Source organism: Nipponia nippon, unplaced genomic scaffold (assembly GCF_047370975.1).
Source record: "Nipponia nippon isolate SJK-2023a ecotype South Korea unplaced genomic scaffold, ASM4737097v1 scaffold_29, whole genome shotgun sequence".
Lineage (NCBI taxonomy): Eukaryota > Metazoa > Chordata > Aves > Pelecaniformes > Threskiornithidae > Nipponia > Nipponia nippon.
In genome coordinates, this window is record NW_028262346.1 from 661,482 (window position 1) to 684,951 (window position 23,470).

Below are 23,470 nucleotides of genomic sequence, written 5' to 3' on the forward strand. Positions count from 1 at the left end.
GATCCTTCCCTGGGATATGCTCCTTCAGTATCCTCCTGGGGCCACATGTGCTTGGCCAATCCCTTCTGTTAGGTGCAAAAAAACACACACAAAACTTTTTTCCTGGAGAACTCTCTCCTGCTAAAAGACAGGCACATCTTCAGCTCCTTCAATGGGCTCACCAAGGTGGGAGTCTACAAGAGAATAAGGACCTCTGAGCTGCATTTACCCCATTTTATAGGGACTATGTATCTCTAATAAAGGCTCCTATAAGCAGAGGATGGAAGTGACCTGGTGGTAACAACTGGATTGATTTTGCTGGACAGCAGAGCATTAAAATCAAAGTAAAAGCCAGGAAGGCTAAAGGACTTCCTATTTAGAGGCGACCATTCAAGAATGTTCTCCTGCTTTGCAGAAGCAAAGGAAAGAAAAGAAACGGTCTAATGTAGAGATACAGAATTTTATTGCCATTTTACCAGCTGATTTATTTTTATATAATTTATTGGGGAAAAAAACCCCAAACAACGAATATTAGTCCTACTACTGAGTAATCTTTTTATAGGAAACAAGCTGAGACCTCAACATCAGCCTGATGGTGAAAAGGTAGAGGCACAGCAATTCATAATGACCCATGATAATGAAAACATTGTAGACTCATACCAGTGCATCTTTCCCAACACAGGTGTCTACAGCCCTGCACTTTCTTACATGACCATAAGAAACAAGCGTATCCTCAGTGATCACAGATATGCTATGATTTAAAGCTATGGTGCCAAACTAGGGAGACACTTGTGTTCCTCGATGCCTTTGCAGGTGTTATTGAAAATCTCCCCAACAAAGACAGTCCTTGCTTTAACAAAATTGCATGCATGCATCTCCCGCTCTCCCCCAGCAAAACCTGCAGTAAAAAGCCAGTGTGATGAAGCAAAAAGCATTTGGATATGGAAACATATTTTGCTTTCAAGCTTCCAAGAGGCCTTGTCATAAGCAAGGAAAAGAAAAGAGGTATTTGAAGAGGGAAAATGCATTGACAGTTATCTTCATATAGTCACATAAAGGAGAGACTGAACTATGGAGGCTGTATCTTGCACGTGCACTTAATATGTTTATTGAAAGGTTTCTTAATCTGCCTCATGTTTTCTTCAGTGCAGCACCTCTTTCAAAGACATTTTGATCCCATTCCTTAATTCTCAGTGGAAAGGATACTGCTCTGAAGACTGGAACAATACATTTTTCAAAGATATTAGAGATACCAGTGAAAAATTAGAACGCTTCATAGTTCTTTGGGAAGGTTGAAGATAGGGATTTCCTGCCTGTACCTTAGATGGGTCAAAAAAGGCCTGAATCAAAATCACTGAATCTTAGACATTACAGCTATAATGGCCTAGAAAGGTCACCTAACCCATCTCTCTCTCACTAATTTGGGAGTGCAAAATGCTTGTAGCAGTTTAGGGCCACCCTGAGTGCTGGGTTTATTGGGGAATCTCTGGTGTGGAACAGTTTTAACAGCAGGGAGACTTCCTGTCTCTGTAACAAACACATATGGTTTTACATTTCTGTGTCTCAAAGAATTATCTAATGGAGAAGCCAGCCAGTGGTGGAAAATATTTCCATTTTTGGAAACATCTCCATTTTGTTATTGGTGATAGGCTGGGATTCCAACAAAACAAGCTGCTACTTCTGATATTTTTGACACTGTTACATGTATTAGAAGTTCCCTTGGAGCATCAAGCTGGCTTCTTTCCAACAACGCAAAGTACATGAGCCTAACAATGAGACCCTTGTTCAGATTTGTCTAGGTCCTCACTCAAGCAAAGCTTCCTTGGCTTTGGTTGGGTTTTATCTACACACAGAAGTTAACAGTAACTGAACAAGAAGTGAGCATGGATCCTTCTATTAATTTCTTGGTCTTGGGAAGAAAGAAATTAGGGATTATTTAGTTGTCAGGGAGACATATTTACATAAAGTTATTATGCTGGGATGAAATTGGATGCAGACTATACCGCATGAAGAATGAAGAATGCTTTGAAACGTTTGCAACACAGAGCTATTGAGACAGACACTGTCCCAGTCCAGTCACGGGATTAAACTGCAGCCCAGTCCCATCTCTTAATTGCAAATTTTCTTCAGCCACTAGAAATGCTCTCTTTGGCTGAGCAAGGGGAATCAGGATAGCTGTTGGCTCTCCTCTAGTGACCAGGAAGACTTTCTAGAGATGCAGGATGCCCCTGGGGTGGGGAACTTGACTCATCCCTTGTTAAGCATCCTTCCAGCTCTTTTTCTAAAGAGACACACACAAACGGTTCCTGGTTTATGTGTGGGTGCATATCTGTGCAGTGTGGCTCTAGCCAACACAGCAGAGAGAAAGCAGTCTAGGAGGTTCCTGGAGTGTGTGGGAGATGATAACTTCCTGACGCAGCTGGTAAGCGAGCCAACCAGGGGAGGCGCCCTGCTGGACCTGCTGTTTACAAACAGAGAAGGCCTGGTGGGCGAAGCGGTGGTTGGAGGCTGTCTTGGGCTCAGTGACCATGACATGACAGAGTTTTCAATTCTTGGAGAAGTAAGGAAGGGGGTCAGCAAAACCGCTACCCTGAACTTTAGAAGGGCAGACTTTGGCCTGTTTAGGGGCCTGGTTGAGAGAGTCCCTTGGGAGGCAGTCCTGAAGGGCAAAGGAGTCCAGGAAGGCTGGATGTTATTCAAGAAGGAAGTCTTAAAGGTGCAGGAGCAGGCCATCCCCATGTGCCAAAAGACAAGCAGGCGGGGGAGAAGACCGGCCTGGCTGAACAGAGAGCTTTGGCTGGAACTCAAGAAAAAAAGGAGAGCTTACCGCCTTTGGAAGAAGGGGCAGGTGACTCAGGAGGACTACAAGGATGTTGTGAGGTTATGCAGGGAGAAGATCAGAAAGGTGAAGGCCCAGCTATAACTTAAACTGGCCACCGCCGTTAAAGACAACAAAAAAAGTTTTTATAAATATGTCAGTGACAAAAGGAGGGCCAGGGAGAATCTCCCTCCTTTGTTGGATGCAGAAGGTAACCTGGCCACGAAGGATGAGGAGAAGGCTGAGGTACTTAATGCCTTCTTTGCCTCAGTCTTTAATAGTCAGACTGGTCATCCTGGGGGTTTTCAGGCCCCTGAGCTGGGAGATGGAGATAGGATGAGAATGAAGCCCCAATAATCAAAGAGGTGGCAGTCACCGACCTGCTCCTCCACCTGGATGCTCACAAGTCTATGGGGCCAGATGGGATCCACCCAAGAATACTGAGGGAGTTGTCAGAGGAGCTGGCCAAGCCACTCTCCATCATTCATCAGCAGTCCTGGTCAACCGGGGAGGTCCCAGATGACTGGAAGCTAGCAAACGTGACGCCCCTCTACAAGAAGGGTCGGAAGGAGGATCCGGGGAACTACAGGCCTGTCAGCCTGACCTCGGTGCCAGGAAAGGTCATGGAGCAGATCATCTTGAGTGCCATTATGCAGCAAGTGCGGGACAACCGGGGGATCAGGCTCAGCCAGCATGGGTTTATGAAAGGGAGATCCTGTTTCACTAACCTGGTCTCCTTCTATGACAAGGTGACCTGCTTAGTGGATGAGGGGAAGGCTGTGGATGTTGTCTACTTGGACTTTAGTAAGGCCTTTGACACTGTCTCCCACAGCATTCTCCTGGAGAAGCTGGCTGCTCACGGCTTGGATAAGTGCACTCTGCGCTGGGTTAAAAACTGGCTGGACGGCCGAGCCCAGAGAGTGGTGGTGAACGGAGTCAAATCCAGTTGGCGGCCGGTCACGAGTGGTGTTCCCCAGGGCTCAGTGTTGGGGCTGGTCCTGTTCAATATCTTCATTGATGATCTGGATGAGGGGATCGAGTGCACCCTCAGTAAGTTTGCAGATGACACCAAGCTGGGTGGAAGTGTCGATCTGCTGGAGGGTAGGAAGGCCCTGCCAAGGGACCTGGACAGGCTGGATCGTTGGGCCGGGGCCAACTGTATGAGGTTCAACAAGGCTAAGTGCCGGGTCCTGCACTTGGGTCACAACAACCCCATGCAACACTACAGGCTGGGGGAGGAGTGGCTGGAGAGCTGCCTGGTGGAAAAGGACCTGGGGCTGTTGGTTGACAGCCGCCTGAACATGAGCCAGCAGTGTGCTCAGGTGGCCAAGAAGGCCAATGGCACCCTGGCCTGTATCAGGAATAGTGTGGCCAGCAGGACCAGGGAGGTGTTTGTCCCTTTTTACTCAGCACTGGTGAGGCTGCACCTCGAGTACTGTGTTCAGTTTTGGGCCCCTCACTACAAGAAGGACATCGAGGTGCTGGAGAGTGTCCAAAGAAGGGCAACGAAGTTGGTGAAGGGTCTAGAGAACAAGTCATATGAGTAGCGGCTGAGGGAGCTGGGGTTGTTTAGCCTGGAGAAGAGGAGGCTGAGGGGAGACCTTATCGCTCTCTACAACTACCTGAAAGGAGGTTGTAGCGAGGTGGGGGTCGGTCTCTTCTCCCTAGTAACAAGCGATAGGATGACAGGAAACAGCCTCAAGCTGTGCCAGGGGAAGTTTAGGTTGGATATTAGGAAAAGCTTCTTCACCGAAAGGGTAGTCAGGCATTGGAACAGGCTGCCCAGGGAAGTGGTTGAGTCTCCATCCTTGGAGGTATTTAAAAGACGGGTAGACGTGGTGCTTGAGGACACGGTTTAGTGGTGGACTTGGCGGTCATAGGTTAATGGTTGGACTCGATGATCTTAAGGGTCTTTTTCAACCTTAATGATTCTGTGATTCTATTCTATGATTCTATAGCCAGAGGCCTAAGTGAAAAAGGCAGAAGCTAGAGAGTCACAGAGCTGAATCTTTTTGAGGGTCTACAACACAAGGAGGCTACAACCACAGCTGACACCTCCTTCCCCATGCAGTTACCTGTGCTAGTGCTTTGTATCCAGTGGTTCCCACAACTCTTCAGTAGGGACGATTAGCATCCTTTGGCCTCTTCAGCTGCACCTTCAGCCTCTTCATGCCAATCTGAAAGCCATTCATAGCCTGAATAGCAGCTTGGGCACTGGCAGGATTGTCAAAACTCACAAAACCTGTCAAAACATGAGGCAAGGCAGGGGGCTTAATGAGCTGAAGAGGGTCAAGGCATGTACATGCAACGACAACTGAGAATGAACATGGGGCAGGGGGTGAGGGCGGTGGGAGGGAGGGAGTGAGCAGGTAGGAGGGTGGGTGGGTAGGCAGGAGAGTGAGGAGAGGATGGTTGCCAATGGGGGATGAAGGGTAGGAGGGGTTTTTACAGATCAGTGTCCCAGGACGCAGTGCCTGGTCTGAGTGCCAGTTTGGACACAAGACTATGTGAAGCACAGGGATCCAAATGCTGGTGCCACAGTACCAGCACACACAAGATTTGGGTCACCTTTGAGCTGGGTGTCAGCAGATTTGATGCATGGTCTCAAGGCATTCTGTCTTGCTCTTTTTCCCTCCATCATGACTGGGGTAAATCTCTAGACCCTCCTTCACTCATCAACAAAACCTTTCCTTTGCCTTCCAATATTCACGATGAAGGGAACCTGATGTACCTACTTCTACGTCCTTTTTATGGTAATATAAGTAAAAAGTGAATTTAATAAGTTCTCCATTATGGTGTTCATTGGCATGAATAGTTTGATTGTTGCCCACTTAAGCAATATGAGGAGCTTTATTAACTGGCAATTACTGCAGACTTTATGTTGACTCTGCAGTTGAGGAAGATGAACACTAGTTCTTTCCTAACATGTTACCATAAGTAGTTTCATACCTTGCCAGCAAATCATCCAATTAGCCATGGAGCGCATCCAGAAGTAGAAACACCTATAGTGACTGAATATTGTATCTACAGGCCACTTAAAATGACATTCTTTGTCTCAATGGAAGACTTGCTCTCTGGCAATCAGAAGAGCCAAGATAGATCAGAATCATACAGGATGCAATGTATGTAACACATTCAGCTTTGGGAAGGGGTTTTGGTGTGGTTTGGTTTTTTTCCTTCTTTTTTTTTCCCCTTTATTTTTATGTTAGCTCCAGGAAAAAGCCTCATTTGCCCAGACTATATGCGACTTTTTAGCTGGAATGACCATGGGTCTGAGATATTAGTGAGGCAGGGGGCCATCACATTGTATAAGAATTGCCTCTGCTACCTTTGCCAGAAAAGTCCCTGTGTGCCAACAACATTTCTGAGCCCAAACCCTGGGTAAGACTAGCCTGGACCAGCCTGCACTCCAGACAAAGCCATCTGTTTTCCCACCCCTGCAAATCTCTGGCAGCACAGATCAACCCTAGGAACCCAGTGTCTCTCAATAGACAGGCTGAAATGAAGAGACAGTTTGAGAGCCCCTCAAAAAGCTTATGCTGAGCATTTGCTGCCAGGTATGCACCTGCTCCTGACAACACCACCAGGCATGGCTTACAGCCTTGGGCTGTAGTGTGAATGCATTCAGCAGCACCTCCTCCCTGGTCTAGTTCTTCCTCAAAAGCAAGTCTCACAGATGACCCAGGCTTGCGTTTGAAAAAGACATGCATACACATGTGCATATATGCAGGCACAACTTCTCTGTCTTGCATTAAAACTGTACTCCCTGCCTTTGGCTAATCACATAAGTTTATGAGAGGTCATAAAACCTATAGTCTTAGACTCAAAGTGAGACAACAGGTTTACTGAGTATGACAGATGTGGTTTTAAGAGGGAGGCCCATGGAATAAACAGGCATCCTTCTTCATCCTCCCGTCTTGAAGCCAAGGCTCCAAGTAACTGTCTGTCCATGCAGTTTTCCTGCCAACCACCTAGATGAGGAGGTACCAATATAAACAGCTCTGAAGACGTGAGCAAAAGTGTTGCTCAAGCCTCATAGCAGTCATCAATCTCTAGACAGAAAACTGGAGAATTATGGTGAGTAATGATCTGGGGTATTATTCAATGGCACTGGATCTGCTTTTGCAATCACCTATTAGCCAGTAAACACCTGGTAATGTTCCCAGTTCACATTTGACTAGTTGAATAATCTATCAGTCAACAAGGTCCTATGATTTGATCTCAGCAAAGGAACAAACTAAACACCTCCTGATTTCACCTGAGTTGATTCAGTCTTTAAATACTGCTGGAAGGTCCTTTGGAAATGCTTTACTTGAGCTTCAGCTTGTAATTTGCTGTCTAGCTACCTCACATCTTTGAATACAAGATGTAGTGAAAGCCATTTCTTTATAGAGTCACCTCTGGATTGCTAATACTCCTATCCAAGACCCATCAGCTACATCTATAACAGTAAACTAAAACTGTGCCAGGGACGATCAGAGAAACTGGAACCCAATCATCTGTACCACCGAATTTTTAGAAAGGTCCTTGACATAGTTTTGCCTTGTGCTTAACTCCAAACAATTCCTGGACAACGTCTGAGTATTAGCACAGAACAGAGGCTGTTTTCAGTAGTTAGCTTGGATGTGGCCATGATATTCTAGAAAGTAAGAGAATTTAATAGTTTGGGTGTGGGCCATTCTGTGCCAGCTGGCCTCAATGCTAGGGCAAAGCATCAGGTATGTTTACTTTACTAATATATACACAGCTACCAAATATCAAAGCTGATTTGGCTGCAGCTGGATAATTGCTTATATCATGTCTTTAGAGAACCTAGCTTGCCTGTGAACTTTGATTTCTACTCCTGTAACTGATCCTGTTGCAATGTACCTCTTACCGACTAAACGTGCACATCTGGAGTGTGTCTACAGGTGCATCCACTTGTGAGCAAATCACCTTGGGATCCTAAAATAATCAGTGGAGGTCTAGCTGATATAGTCAGTGGAGTGTAGGACGTGATTTCTCTCTTTTTTCAGGACACTCCTAGCTGTGCTCAAATGAAACAAGTCCCACTGGCTGTGTAGCAGGGACCAGTGCTAATTTCAATGAAGGTAGGCACCTAGCTTAAATCGAGGTACCTCTATTGTGGGATTTACCTGGTTCTGCAGCTGGGACTGATATCTCAAGGTAAGATGTTGTTAACTGGCTAGTGCCAGGGTGAGTCACTCCCCAAAGTGATGTTAATTGCTGAATCAAATTCCTAATGCATGCAAACCCCACCAGAAATGCTGCCAAGTGTGATGGAAGTCTACTATTTGTCTACTTTTGCCAAGACTAGACCTTTAGTTGGGTGATAAGCCCTGCTGCTGGGATGCTGATAGTTTTACCTCTGCAAGAACCTTGCCTTTAGATAAGCTTACAAAACTACAGTAGTTTTTATCACCACTTTGCTTCTGAGATGGAATTCTAAGGCCATTTCCTCATTCTGTGCAAAGCTGTAAATAATACATTTTAACAAATGGGACTAATAAAAGAGATCAGAAGTGCATTTGCTCACTATATTTCGTTTAGACCAGATAATGAAGCTAAGAGTTGTACTCTGATGCTATTGGTATTAGTTGCCTACAGATTTGGACCAGATTTGGATTGTTTATTTTTTTCTCCTTAGTTGTCCTGATATCCACTGCTGTAATATAAAAATCTCCACTGGCTAACTGCTGAGGGTGGAGGGGCTGGGGTGGGAGGTCTAGGAAGAGAGAAGGAGGAGGGCAAATGCCAATAATTGTGCATTTTCCTTGTGAGCACATCCTAGGGACAGAGCAGCTAATTCCTCTAACTTCATTTGACTGTTTTAGTTTCAGGGGGCTTGATACACTCAGAAGTTGTTGGTGCATTCAGCTCTCCCCCTTCCTATTATTTATGTGGAGTTGTATTTCATATTTTTGAAGGTATTTGGATGGACTCCAAAAAGAAGAAAAGCTGTGGATTATCCTAAGAGTTGAGATGTCACAGTGATAAGGGATAGGCAGATAGACAGACAGACAAGCTCTGCTAACAATATCATATTCCTTTTTCTTTTCAGGTCAAATACCTACTGGTAGATTATATGATTTTTTGTTGTTGTTGTTATGTGCCCTATTGGCAGTTAACCATCTTTGTTTCTCCACATCAATGTCAGCAGTGTTAATGGTGCTATGCCAGATTTAAACATATACGACTAGGAACAGAATGTATGTACTAGGAAAATAGCTTAAATATTTGCTTTCTGAATAGCTTTAATGTTTGAGCCCATGACTATACAGCTCAAAGCATGATGATAGTACTACAGTTGCTCAAGAAGCTGTCTGTGTTTTGAACACTACCCCAGCATTGTCATCTACACCCTTGAAGGACAAAAGAGAAAGGGAGACGTTAAAAAGTTTGAAGCTGTTTCTGTGCATCAGTTAATTAATAATCAGAGAAATATATGTTCTGGTCTGAAGATGGTTGGTAGGAGGACTGGATTTTGTGATAAATCTGTTTTAGGGGGGGGTGTTGTTTTTTTTCTTTTTTTTTTCTTTTTTTTTCCCCAGGGATTATGTAAAAAGGCTGTTCTAATAAATGATTTATCAAAGCAGCAAAGAGTGAAGAAATCTGCTAGGACCGCAGCTCAGGGCATCTAATCTTCCTGATTCTGCACAGCATCTTCCAGGAAGGTACTGACATTGGAGTTCATGACTTCTTCTGGCCTGCTCTTTTCCTGCATGACTGTGTAAATGATGTGTAAATGATTAGTGGGCAAAAACTGGGCTAGCATCTTGGAGGGTGCTTTTGGTTTCTCCCCATTTCTTCCCCAGGAAGTCCTGGTAGTGGGGCATGTTGAGGGAGCTTCATGCCCTTCTCATGATTCCGGCATGATCACCAATGGGTTTATGTAACTGATATTACTCAAGGGCTGTTTTCCTGTTTTAATCAGCTGAGATGATAAAGAAGGGAATTAGTAATCTATCTCAGAGTGCATTTGAAGACTGTTTTGCAACTGTAAACTTTTCATTCACAGTGAGTAGTGTCTCTGCATGGCCATGAATTAGTTTGTGCACTAAGTGCAGTCCTGAATGAGCACACCATTAGGTTCCCATGGATCCCTAATTGGTCTTTCTGAGTTTTCTGTTTCTCTTTGTATGCTGCAAGGAGAATTAGAGGTTAATGTGCAAAACAGCCTTTTGATGATCTACCAGGTTAGAATAACATGTTGCCTCTCTTCAGCAGAAGCTTTCCTCTGGATGGAGCCCAATGCTTGGTAACTACACTGAGCATCCCCTAAATCAGAAGTGAAGACCACAGTGAATGACAGGTCCATATGCAAGCTTTTGACCAAGGCTCCTGAACTGGGGGCAGATGGTGCTACAGCAGGTCCACTCATGTAACTAGGTTAGTCTCAGACAATGGAAAGGAAAAGAGGAACCTCAAAGAAACAAATATTTAACCTGTCTTAAAACTAAGTAGAATTATTTGATCTAAGTTCCAGATGCTTGATGCACAAAACTACCATCTCAGAGAGGCACTTTGCAAGAGATTGCAACAGAAACAAATAGACATTCGTGCTTATTAGCTTCTTTAGGCCAGAAATAAATTTTTCTGGTTCTGGCTGTCAGTGTATTTGTCTGACTGCCATGAAGGATCTTTCTGGGCACTTCTTGTTCCTCTAGTTATGAAAGTTGCTAGCTAAGGAGAGGATCTCATTCTTCTGAACTTTTCCCTCTTGTCATTCAACCCATGTTCATCTCACTAGAGGGAAATGAGAATAACAGAAGAGCAAGGATCTGCCTCTCAGCCTGTGGAAGGCAAATTCCCATGCGGTAAAAGAGAAGAAATGCCATGCATGTGGGCTGGGTACTAGTGCAGGAGAAGTCCATGCCCCTTGCTTCCCTTGCATCCAAAGTGCTGCTACCCAGGACTTAAGTGGGGGCCTCAGCCAGACTACTAAGGTGGAGGAAGCTGCAGAAAGCACTGGCAATTGGTTAGACCAGAGGCCCCACTCCTTTCCTTCCCCCAAGCATTTGAATTAGTAATTAAGGAATTATTTATTAATATAATTGGTTATTAATATAACTGTCCCCTTAGCGCATGGCTTCCTTGTTTTGTTACTAACCAGTGAAGGGTGAGATCTAGGAATGTCAGGGAGGCGTTTTCTGCTGGGAAGGCAACGATAAGGCGTTCAAATGATGAGTCTTCTCCTCTGGGGGAAGGGTGTTGGGGAGGAACTCCCGCCCTTCTCCCCCCATCTGGACCTGACCACCTACCCCTCAGGACTTCCCTGCTACTTCAGTCCATTTCATTTCTAAGATTGCTCAGTTTCTCTTTCTCCATGTTTATTAGTCTTATCAGAGAATGGAGGTTTTCCTTTAATTGCCTTGCAAGGTTTTTACCTTGCTATGTTCTTTACACAATGTACTAGCTGCTGTATTGCAATTTTTTAGTGCTGTAAAGAATTTCAGGATACAATCTGTATGTAAGTAGCTCTACAATGTATGTGTGCATTGGAATGTATTATATTGTAAGGTGATTTATGGGTACTGGAATACTCGATAAAGGATTATGTCTGCAGATCAAGGGCATGTTCAGCTGTTTTCCAGTGTCTAATAGGGTTGGATGACTTTTTGGAATATTTAACCTTCCACTGATGTTTAATCATGTCCAAGTGAGATCTGTCTATCATTCAGTTATCCATCCCATCCATCCATCCATCCATCCATCCATCCATCCACCCACCCATTTTTTTAATGTATAAACAGTCAGTAACTGACGACTATGCTAAACAACTACTATTAAATATTTCACATCTGTGGGATGAGATAATTGGAGCCTCAGAATATTCAATGAATTGGCTCAGAAATTTGCTGAGCCATTAATGTTCATTTTAGAAATTTATGGAATATTAGAAAACCTTCAAAATGTTCCAGAAAAAAAAAATCTATTATTAATTTTTAAGGTTGTAAACTAGATGACCTGGTAAACTTAGTTAATCTTTCATAAGCCTAAGTAAAATTATGAAAATTTTTATATGAGATGATATGACAAAGAATTAAAAGGTGCACAATTAATACCAATCATCCTGGTTTCATGGAAAATAACATCTATCAAATGAACCTGATTGCATGAAATTGCAAGTTTGGTTAATAAAGTAAGTTTTCATACAGTATACTTAAACTTTTCTAGAGTATTAAGAGTGCCCTTATTTATAGAAAATGAAAGCAGCCCATATCAAACTTCTTAAAAATTGGATAATAGACCACCAAAAAAATTGTAAATTTTGACTTACAATATTGAGGAGTTTCTAGTAGGCTTCTTCAGGAGTATGCTGAAAGCTCTGTACTATCCAATTTCTCTAACATTACCTGGAAGACATCTAAAGTAACTACTGGTAAAATTTGCCAATCATACAAAAATGGTGAAGTGGTAAATAATGACAGAAGTAAGTCATGTTGACCTGGGTTACTGCATAGGCTGGACTCAGAGAGTGTTCATTTTAATCCAACCAAATGCAAAATCAAGTATCCACAGGAAAAAGCAAGTGGATCACTCATAAAAACGGGAAATCTTCACTAGAAAACAGTGCTTCTGAGAAGAACATGGGTGTCATGATAATAGCCAAATACATGAACTCTCAGGAATATGTTGAAATACTCAAAGTCCCAAGACTCAGTACAGTCTTGGGATGAAGCCAGTCTCTGGGGAATATCCTCTAGAAGTAGCAAAGTGATGTTACCTCTGAGTATGGCTCAGGAAAGATCCTTACTGGAATTCTGCATTTAGTTCTGGTGATTTCTCTGCAAAAAAATAAGTTTTAAGAATTATTCAGAACTACAAGAATAATTCTAGGTCTGAAAAATTAATGAGTTGCCACAGTTTAACGAAGAGAAGGTTAAACAGTCTTCTGACCATAGTCTATAAATAATTTCTAATAGAACGTGTTTTTTTTAATATAGAAAAAAAAAAGAGCTTGATGATTTCTTCTGGATGGAAGCAGATGTTTGACAAATTTAAAATGGAAATAAGACACTGAGTCTGCATTTTTTTAAATAGTGAAGGTAATATTAACTATTTTGGAGCATCTTGTTTAGCAATAGGGGTGGAGCACCTATCACATGAAATCTTGATTAAGAGATTTTCTAAAAGGGATGCTATGACTCAAACAGAAGGTTTGAACCTGTCACATGAGCTGAGATATCTGGCATATGTTATTTCAGAGTTCAGTCCAAAGGATCAGAACGGTCCCTTCTGATACTGCATATCTGTTTGTCTGTCTGTCTATTGTTCATTTCACATTTCAGTTATTTAGAAAATTAATTCTTGCCTACTAATCTGGCATGGACTGCGGTAACAGTCATGACAGAGGTGACAATTGATGTTAATGCCTTATAATAAATGGCCCCAAAGTGTGGGCTGCAGACCACTGAGACAGCTGACTGGTACTTGTTCTTCATCTTGCTTCCAGCTGAGAAAAACTGAACAGATGGGAAGGGGAGATTAAATGAAGAGTGAAAATAAATGGCATGATTAACTTTCTCTAAAGGTCAGAACACCCATCGCAGAAGGTAGCTTGAAATACACAAGCATCTTCCTTATATCACCTTCCCATCTTCCTATGCATGAAACTACTTCTATACATTGAGGCAGTGTGAGCTGGAATGTGCAGAGAAGTGGTCCCTGTTATTGTGCATTGTCAGTTGGATGCTCTCTAGATAGTGCCTCAAAGAAGCTGTATCTTCTTTCAAGAAGGTTGAAGGCTGTAGGTGCTGACCCTGAATATGATGGTTCAAACCAAGAAGGACTTTTCTTCCTATGTGTCTTCTCTTTCACAATCTGTTTGGGTTTTTTTTCATACAGCAATTACTGTCATGACTCACATTGAAAGCACAAGGTTAAGATTCAAGATTAGATGAGAATTTGGACAGTTTAAATTACTGCATAGTCAGATCTGGGGTTTTGACTCATACATACATCTGGAACCAGGGCACCTGATCAGGACCAACATTTTCTAAGAAGAGAAAAAGAAGTAAAAATCTGATATAGAAAGCCACAACAGATTTCTCATCCTAAGAATGGAGTTAACACTAAAAACTTCTCTTTTTCCTGTAAACAGAACTTGTCTAAAGGATGAACAACTATTTGTCTGATGCTGTGGACTGTGGTTCTACCTATTCTGCTAAGTGGGTGTTGAAGTCATCCAATGAATGAATGGAAGAAGTGAAGGATTCAGGCTTCAGCCATTCTTTGGAGACCCCATGAATCAAATATTGGACCAGTGTACATACATGTCTGCTGTGAACAGGAAGCATTGTGGTTCTTCTAAAGCATACTGTTCCAACCCAGATGATGATGATGATCTTTCTCACAAGGAACAAACTGACCAGTGAGGAATCACCTCAGTGATAAGTGAATGGTAATTGGTCTATTTTTGAATGATGATTAGAACTGAAGCAATTTCCTAACTGCTTTCAGAAATGGAAGGAACTCTTTTTGACTTGCTTTCTGAGCCTTCTTTGTAAATGTTTGATGCCATGATGTGTCAATATAAGGTTTATGGAGAAAGTACATGGTTGGAAAAAAGTAGATGAACTTTTGAGGAGACAAGATTTGTTGCCAGTGTAAAACCAGAAGAAAAGCATGAGCTTAGTGTGGGTTTTACACAAGTATGAGTGGGATCTAAGTAAGTGCTTAGTTAAGGATGCACTGAGAGTGTTGTTAAATCAAGATGAAGGCTATTTTTACATTTGTTTTGTTGGAGTTGTACAATATAAACAAGATGAAAATAACTACTGAAGCTCCCACCAGCCATGTCACAATCCATTTCTTATCTTAATTTCTTTGCTCCCAGGTTCTCTCTTGCATTCCACTCAATTTGTGGGTTCTTGATAAAGAAGCCATATAGGAACACTGCAGCTACTGAAATCACCAGTCATCCTTCTTGGTCTATAAGGGACAAGCATCATAAAAGGTGACCTTCTTTTAGATAATATTTCATAGTGGGGAAGTAAATTCCTTCTTGGGCTAATCAAGAAAAAACAAACAAACAAACAGTTTGTTTTGCTACTGGAAAACCAGTCAGGAAGGTGCACTGTGAATTGTTCTAGTGACTAATGGCTATTTTTATCAGTTCTCTCATGTCCCAGGCAGTCTCTGAAACAGAGCCATTCTGGGTGTAGCAATGTACAGAATCTCCCCACCTTGTTCCTGCTGATCATTACTTAGATGAACAACTAACCGTCTCTCCCCTTTATGTCGTCGCACACCTGATATCTCATTATGGGTAGGCTGGGGCAACTCAAGAGATATAGAAAGGCTTGAAGCTTCTCTTGTGGGACAGTCTGGAAGTTTCTGTTCAGAAGCCAGAAGTAGTAATGACTAGTTTTTGGCCATGCTTTTCAAACCAATACTTTACTTTCTATGGAGGCCACTGTGTGAAAACCAGCTAACAAAATTAAAAGTGAAATCAACAGGAAAAAAACTCCTCATGCACAGTGAGTCATTGGAAAAGAAAAAGAAAAGAAAAAATCTCTTAATATCTAGACCAGCAGGTTGTGAACTGGCACTGAACTATGCTGGGTACGAAGAGGAGAAAGAAGAGTTATACAAGTACATTTTAAGCAGGAAGATAACATACTGTTCCAGATCCAACCAGCTGTTACATCTGTGGTCCTTTCAGTGTTGATGTAAGACCTCTGTGTTTTCAACTACCCACAATGGACAGGGAGATGATCAGCTGGCTTCTTTTGTCATCAACATCAATGGGAATGAAACACCTTCATATTATAGTGTAGCTGCTGATAAATTTCTCTGAGTCTGCCAGCAGAGCATTCAGCATTAATGGTCTTCAAAAGAGTATCCTGAATCCTGGAGATGTCTGTGAAGAGCTTTCTTCAGTCTCTCAGAAGAGTTACATTCAGTCTTTGAGATTTGAATCATATCATAGATTGTCTAAAGCCTGATCTAATTCTGGCTTCTGGGGCTCCTGCCTGATGACCTGTCTGAACTTTTGATCCACGCTTGGGTGGGAGATGGGAAAATATGCTTGTGTTTTAATTAATGAAATAAGGAGAGTAGAAATATTGCTGGAAAACATGTGGGAATAAATGAGATAGTGTTTTACTTTGATGAGATGCAGCTGTGGCCTTGAGGCTTGTTACAAACAGGTTCACAGGAATGCAGCTGTGGCCTTGAGGCTTGTTACAAACAAGTTTGTGAAACTTAGAGGCAGAAAAATAAGGATGAGATTGGATACATCCCGGAAAGAAGAATTCGCGTGCACCAGCTTGAAGAACCAATGGGTAACGCTGAAGAGACGCGTGGACAAAAGACAGTAGCCAATGAAATGGGTTTTGCTTGCTCATGAACACTAGATCATATTATAAAAGGGATAGATTGTAAAAATAAAGTGTTATTATCATTGCCATTGCCATTGTCATTGTCGTTGTTGTCATCTTCTTCACTTGTCTTCGCTTGTCTTCGCCTAAACTCATATGCGGAGTCTGTGATTAATTGCCACAAAAACACATTTATGAAAAAGCCTGTGCTTAGAAAAACTGAAGACCTGAGAAAAGCAGGATGGTTATTGATAATTTGGACAGGGATCTTTTTTTGAAGGGGTAGGGTAAAAATATGAATCACCCCTAAAAATGTGGCTCTTGCAAATTCCTAAAATCAAGAAGGAAAAATTCTTCCCTCATAAGCATTTTTAAAAGTCTGATAACACAATAATCCTTCTGGAGCCTGTTCAGCCATTTCAGGAGATGCACAATGAGCAGAATAAATACATTACAATTTCTGGAAATCCTTCTAAAGAAGGATTTTAAAGGGTAATTAGGGACCTATCTTTAGAACAATCCTATAATTTCACCTTTAAATAGTCAGAACACAATCAGATTTGTAGGTCATGTTGCCAAAAAGGGAGAAAACCTGTTGCCTGTGAAGTAGCCAAAGACAGCAGCTGCTCTTAGATAATAGATGCACCTCCTTCCTTTTATAACAATAAAAATGCCTGGCTAAATATTAAGGGGACTGAAGCTCAGCTGGTGAAAGGGGCATAGTCCCACTATTCCTAGGTTTTCCATGGGTTACGTCACTGAGTATCTCATTAGAGATGTGCCCTGGACTGCAAGGAAGGCCAACAGCATCCTGAGCTCTATTAACCAGAGCACATCCAGTCAATTAGGGACATGATTACCCTTCTCTACTCAGCACTCATTAGACCACACCTGGACATCTAGTTCTGGGCATCCCCTCCCCCCAACATAGGAAAGACAGTGACAAAGTGGAGTGAGTTCAGCATATGGCCATCAAGATGGACCTCGAATACTGTGTTCAGTTTTGGGCCCCTCACTACAAGAAGGACAACGAGGTGCTGGAGCATGGACAAAGAAGGGCAACGAAGTTGGTGAAGGGTCTGGAGCACAAGTCTGGTGAGGAGCGGCTGAGGGAGCTGGGGTTGTTTAGTCTGGAGAAGAGGAGGCTGAGGAGAGACCTTATCGCTCTTTACAACTACCTGACAGGAGGCTGTAGCGAGGTGGGGGTCGGTCTCTTCTCCCAAGTGACAAGCGATAGGACAAGAGGAAATGGCCTCAAGTGGTGCCAAGGGAGGCTTAGATCGGATATTAAGAAAAATTTCTTTACTGAAAGAGTAGTCATGCACTGGAACAGGCTACCCAGGGAAGTGGTTGAGTCCCCGTCTCTGGAGGTATTTAAAACATGGGTAGATGTGGTGCTTAGGGACATGGTTTAGTGGTGGACTTGGCAGTGCTAGGTTAATGGTTGGACTTGATGATCTTAAGGGTCTTTTCCAACCTAAACAATTCTATGATTCTATGATTCTAAGGACTGGAGCACTTGCCCTGTGAGAGCAAGAAGACATAGATAGTCTCTTCACAGTGGTGCATGATGGGAGAATGAGAGACAAGGGGCATAAATTGAAACAAGAGAATTCCAGACTGGATATAAGGAAAAGCTTTTTCACCTTGAAGGCCAGCAAGCATTTGAGCAGGTTGCCCAAATTCAAACCACTTGTTCAGTGGTTTTCATTGTTTTTAATAATTTGCAGTCATATTTGCTACTGCAGAAATATATTTATATATATAAAATACATATATAATGTGCATACCTATACATATGTGATATATTACAGATCAAGACTGGGGAGAGTGGAGATGAGGTTGAATCTGGTTGGGGATTTGGGATAGATGAAACCAGAAATGGTTAAAAGAAAGGTATACCTATTTTTATGGGGATCTGCAAGTTGTTACCCTAATGACAACCTTTGAAGATGTCAATACATACTATTTGAAGATGTTCATATCATCTGGGGATTTTTTTTTTGTTTTGGTTTGCTTGCTTGAAAAAGGAAGATATCACATACACCAATACATTAAAACAATGATAACATTGCAAAATGAAGCACTCGAGTTAGAAATGCAAGAAATGATGTTACCTATAAAATTTTAATTCTGTATTGTTTTGTATATGCATTAAGGCATTGCTTCTAAACACACATTTCTGTATTTTTCTTTTTCATGGCACCCTTGTTTTAATTACTGTACAGAATGAATAACAGAACAGGGTGAGGAAAATGGCAATGTATCAAACTCATTATTTCAAGTGTTGGAATGTAGACAGTAAATAAGGCAGGGAAAGGATGGTTTTGTAGTTGTACAACCAAATGCTGCCTTGGAGAACTGGAATTGATCCCTATTTCTGCCATGACATCCCAGTTATGCCGGGTAAATCATATATCACAAAATTCCTTAATAAGATCTCGTAGGCTACTTTTTTACTAGTAAATAAAATAGGGCAGGCTCTGAGTGCAACTGGCACATCATGGCTTGTATCTACATGACTAAACTCTCTTACCCCTCAGAAAAGGGTGGCCTTGTCTATACTGCTGTCTAGGGACTTGTCACTGCTGAGCCATGCCCAAGCAATGTCCAGCCATGAGTTAATTGTCATGGCTCAGCTAGAGCCAATGGCATACAAATGTTTAAAAGATATGGATAGTTATGGCACAGTGTTTGAGCTGGTATGCAAGGCCTCTTTAGTTTGCCAGTGAAGATGAAGCTTTACTATGTGTTCCTCTTCTTGGTGCTCAATGTGTGACCTGAGATTTCACTGGCAGAAAGGCTGCTGCCTGTACCTGCATCTGAAGTGAACATAAACATAGCATGCCCTGCATTGTGCTAAATACTTTGAGAAAACAAGCAAACAGACTGATTGGGCTCATGGCATCTCAGATTAGGCATCCAAGATTAATAAATAGTTTTGAATATCTTTCTATGCCTCATCATCGCTTTGGTGAAATGAGGACACCATGAGCACTGTGAAAATGCTGATACTTAGCTCTGTGAACCTCTCAAATGCTCTGCTGGGAAGGGCCTTAGGAAAACAGATGAGGAAATAATAATAAATTCATATTCATAGCAGGGTTTGAATATTGTGCGGGAAGGAAGGCCTGAGGCCAAGCACAGAGCCGTGAGGATCTATTGAACAGCTGCTCAGTAACTAGCTAGCTGACAGACTTCAAAATGCTGTCCCATGCAGTGAATGAGACAGGATAGACGGATATAAAGAAGTTGAAGATAGATATACGGGGGAACAGATGGATGGCTGGATGGATTGACAGAGACTCGTCCATTCTACAGATCGAATTCACCTTGCATGAGAGAGATCTTGGGAAAACAAAAATAAAGAAAGACAGCTGTAATGGGTAGCCAAAATGCTGTAGTGGGTCTGCAATCTCACAAGAGTGGGATGTGGTAAGTCTGTGCTCTGCAGATCCATCACCTTGAGTTCAGAAATGGGCCTGTCCATTGGAGGGGTCATTATTTCTGGCTTCTGAACAGAAACTTCTGGACTGAATGAAAGCAGCACTAGAGACCCTCCTCTGGCATGTCTACACATAGGGGTGTTCACATTTGAAACTGTAATATCCTTGGAGCACATGTAGGACCAGTCATATACGAGCCGAGTTTATCTACTCTATCTAATGTCAAAGGGTTTTTAGAGGAGGTGGCAGTAGATAGTGTGCTGTGCAGGCACATGAAAGCCCAGTCAGGTTCTTTCCCTGGGTCCCAATGCCGATGGATTGATTTGAAGCCCAGAGCATTAAGTTTTTAATCTCCTTAAAAACTCTCTTTGTTTTTTCTCTTTTCTTTCTTCTGGCATTAACTCCTAACATCAGTCATTTCTATTAGTCACATAAATGGCCGTTCCCCCTTTGAAGGTCATTAAATGAGTAGCCACAAAGACCCTGCAGTAATGAGTTCCTCCATCTAATTACACAATGAGTAAAAACATTTAAAATTATTGTTTAAATCTGCATGTGAGTAGGTATGTAAAAATACATCCATAACTTTTAAACATGTTCTGGATGGACTGTGTCTATCACTTGTGTGGAGAGATGATAGAATACTGATAGACACATGGACAGACAGATAAATAGAATAGATTCTGCTAACATATTCTTGTCTAATAAATTAAGCTACAAAAGAAAGCAGAAGTCCCTGTGTACAATTTATAGATTTTCCTTAATGTGAGATATTGTGAAAAGACAGAGCTGTTCCTTTAACTGGAGAGCTGCAAACAGCTGTTCCTTATGCATACATGCTTGCTTGGTCTGAAAGTTTTGGTAAGTCAGTGCATAACTGATGGATTTATCTCCCCAATAAGCAATCAACATTATAATAAAGGAAAAATGCTTTCAGTGCACCTTTGAGAGTGCATCAGAAATTAATCTAAACATCAAATTAATTATAGTTTGTAAATGAATAGTGGCTCACAGCCCTAATACTTCTCCCGCTCCTCCTCCTCCCCCTAAAGCCTCCCCCAACCAACTGCAATGGCTGGAGGTACTGTGCAGTGAGTTTGATGAACAGCTCCTTCTCTTTCTTACTCACACAGCTCTTTCCTTATCAGCTGGAGAAGAGTCCCATCCTTACTCTGTGGACTTGAAGTCTCAGAGCCTGGCTGTTTTGGAGTATAACAGAGAGTAGCTAGCAAATAATAAACTTTTGTGCCTCCTTTCCTTTCCCTCTGGGAGCCCCAATGTGCCTCTAATTGTGTCCTCCTCCCTTTGGCTTACTTTCAAACTAAGCTGGACACCTCATGAATCTCTCCTTGTCTGCCTGTCTGTGCCAGGGCCTTCAGAGTGGAGAGGGCCACAACAAGCTAGTGCTGATCTGAACCAAAACATCCCAGGGGTCAGGCATGCTTAATGCATCTGGAAAATCATCCTCATTGTCTCAACTCAGGCACTCAAATTAGAGGCTTCTTCCATTACACTCTGAGCTTTGGTCTGTAGCCATATGGGAATGACAATCTGATATTGTCCAGGGACCTGAAACAAAATGTATTGCCACTAGATCATGCAAAGTAAAGGACATATAGCCTAATTCCATGGGCTACAGGGAGAAAGGCTTGGGTAGAGATTTTTCTTAGGAAATTTGAAATCAGGTTAAAAGTAAAAAGAAAAAGTCAAATTTAATCATAGTACTGGTAACAGCACCAAGCAGAGCTCCAGATCTCTCCCAAGTGCTTTCTAATAATTCCTCTGTCTGGTGGGAATCTTCCTATTTGCCAAAGGAAGAATCAGAAAAGAAATCCCAAAAAACTTTGAGCTGATAAATAACCTTCCTCATCCATGGATCCTAAAGCCGTGTGCAAAGGAGTCAGTGTCCTGCTACAAGAGGGGGAACCCAAAGCACACAGCCAGGTTGACTGATTGTCACCCAGATGGGGCAGGAGGACTGGAATTTCTTACCCTTAAAACACCTTACTCCTGGACCTGCTCATTTCCCTGGATGAACGTAAGGAGAACTGGATTTTTTTTATTAAATGAGAAACTGCCAGATTTGGCAGGGTGTGTTGGAGGCACATTGTGAGCAGGTGCTGAGCAATATTTTTCTGATGTACCTCAGGGTCTGTTGTTCCACTCCTATGTCTTATGGAGTGCTGCCAATGCACTTTAGACCTGATCTGCAATGCCCCTGGTCCCAGGGCCCTGCATAGCTTTGCCGATGTCCTAGTCTCTTGATGTTTCTTTCTTCTTTCTGTTTCAGCTTCCAGGTTGAAACTTTGTAGACCATCAAGACCTGCCTGCTGCCTTGCATCTCCCACTCCACCTTTCTGCCACCACACTGCAGTCTTGAACTGCCACAGTGTGTTTTTAATAACATGATACAAGCTCTACCCAACCCTCAGCCCTTCTCCTGAGCTTCACCTCCTCCTGTGTCCAGTCCTCATTCCTCACTGCTTTTCTCACCTTTAATCTCTCTCCTTCAGCTCCCCTGTTTCTTTTCATAAGCTAGGAGCCAGCAGAAGTTTAGTAGGGAATAGAAATATTTAACAGGGAAGATAATTAACTACTATGACCCTTATCAAGTGGTGTTATCTTCTCTCTTTTGGCAACTTCAAAGACTGGATGTTTTTCCAAATGGTGTGGCCCACTAGCAACTTTTGAGTGGACTCCCTGCAGGAATCTGGAATGAAACTCGATGTCCATGTTGTACCAAGAGTCAAAGAAGATGTTTCCTTTAGGCCATATAAATCTATGGTCCTAAGAAGCCCTCACAGTTTGCAGTCAAAGCTGGAATGCTCTTTGCTATGTTTAGTGACATTTAGTGACATTAGGGACATTTCATGACATTAGGGACATTTCAAAAAGGGGTGGGACATCCCTACTGCCAGTGTGAAAGTCCATCTGGAATGCATAGAAAAGGAGAAAAACATCCAGCAGTTGTGGTTGCTCACACCTGGGGTGTCAGACCATGTCGAGCTGTGTGGAGGGAAACCACGGTGTCTCTGTGGGCATAGGAGAGGTTCTTCATAGGATCCTGGACTCATTGTCCCATGGGGAGAAACTGAAGCTGCCACACCAGCGGGTATGGGGAACAGGCACATGCCAAGGAGACATGTTGCAGACAAATGGGAGGCATGGAGCAGAACTGGCCTGACAGTGTCCGCTGCTCAATAGCATGCAAAGAGACAGCAGATCCAAGTGCTCACTGCTCTCAGAAAGAGGTGACTGGAGGAATGAATTTCCAAGTGCACCAGTAAAGCAATTCCTCCAGCTTTAATTTATCTACATCTTATTTGACACCTTGGGGTAATCATTGGGCCTCTGCTGCTCCATCCATGTCCTCATTTTTCTAATTTCTGTCATGTCTTTCTAATTAATATTGCCCAAACCTGTCCTTTTCTCTCTCTTCTCTGTTAAAATATTTTCCTAGAACATGTCTGTATCTGTATTTTACTAGTTTAAAATCTTCAAATGCCTTCTTAAAATGTGTCTTGTGGGACAATAGTAAGTGCTCCTGAAATTAAGACTGTATTGTAGTGTCACCCTATGACAGAGGTAGAGTTAACCATGTGTGGGCAGCATGAAGAACATGTGTTCTCATATTGACTACTTGCCTCAGCAGCTTTAATAGTGTCATTTTACTGGAGTTTTCTTTCTGCCTTGTACACAAACCGGTCACATTTAAATTATCTGCCTAACTGAGAGGGGAATTATCACCAGAACTATCACAACCAGTACATAGATATATTGCATGACCTCTGACATATAGGACACCTACACAAAGAAAAACTTACACACATGCAGTGGAAAGGTGAGAGACCCAGTGCAGTCTCTGCCTTGCGCAGAGACAAGATATAGCTCCAGGATCCTGC

At 42.5% G+C, this 23,470-nt stretch overlaps 1 protein-coding gene across 12 annotated transcripts in view; it reads right to left on the reverse strand.

The window, feature by feature from the left end:
• Nucleotides 1-23,470, reverse strand: part of CELF4 (CUGBP Elav-like family member 4) — an 876,733-nt gene that overhangs the window by 31,508 nt on the left and 821,755 nt on the right. For all 12 annotated transcript variants that reach the window (XR_015706128.1, XR_015706124.1, XR_015706127.1 and 9 more), the window contains exon 12: nt 4,873-5,039. Coding sequence is in view for 4 of the 12 variants with exons in the window: in XM_087763663.1 (XP_087619789.1) it covers nt 4,912-5,039 (128 nt within the window). In the remaining 8 variants the exon portion in view is untranslated. The remainder of the gene's footprint in view (nt 1-4,872; nt 5,040-23,470) is intronic.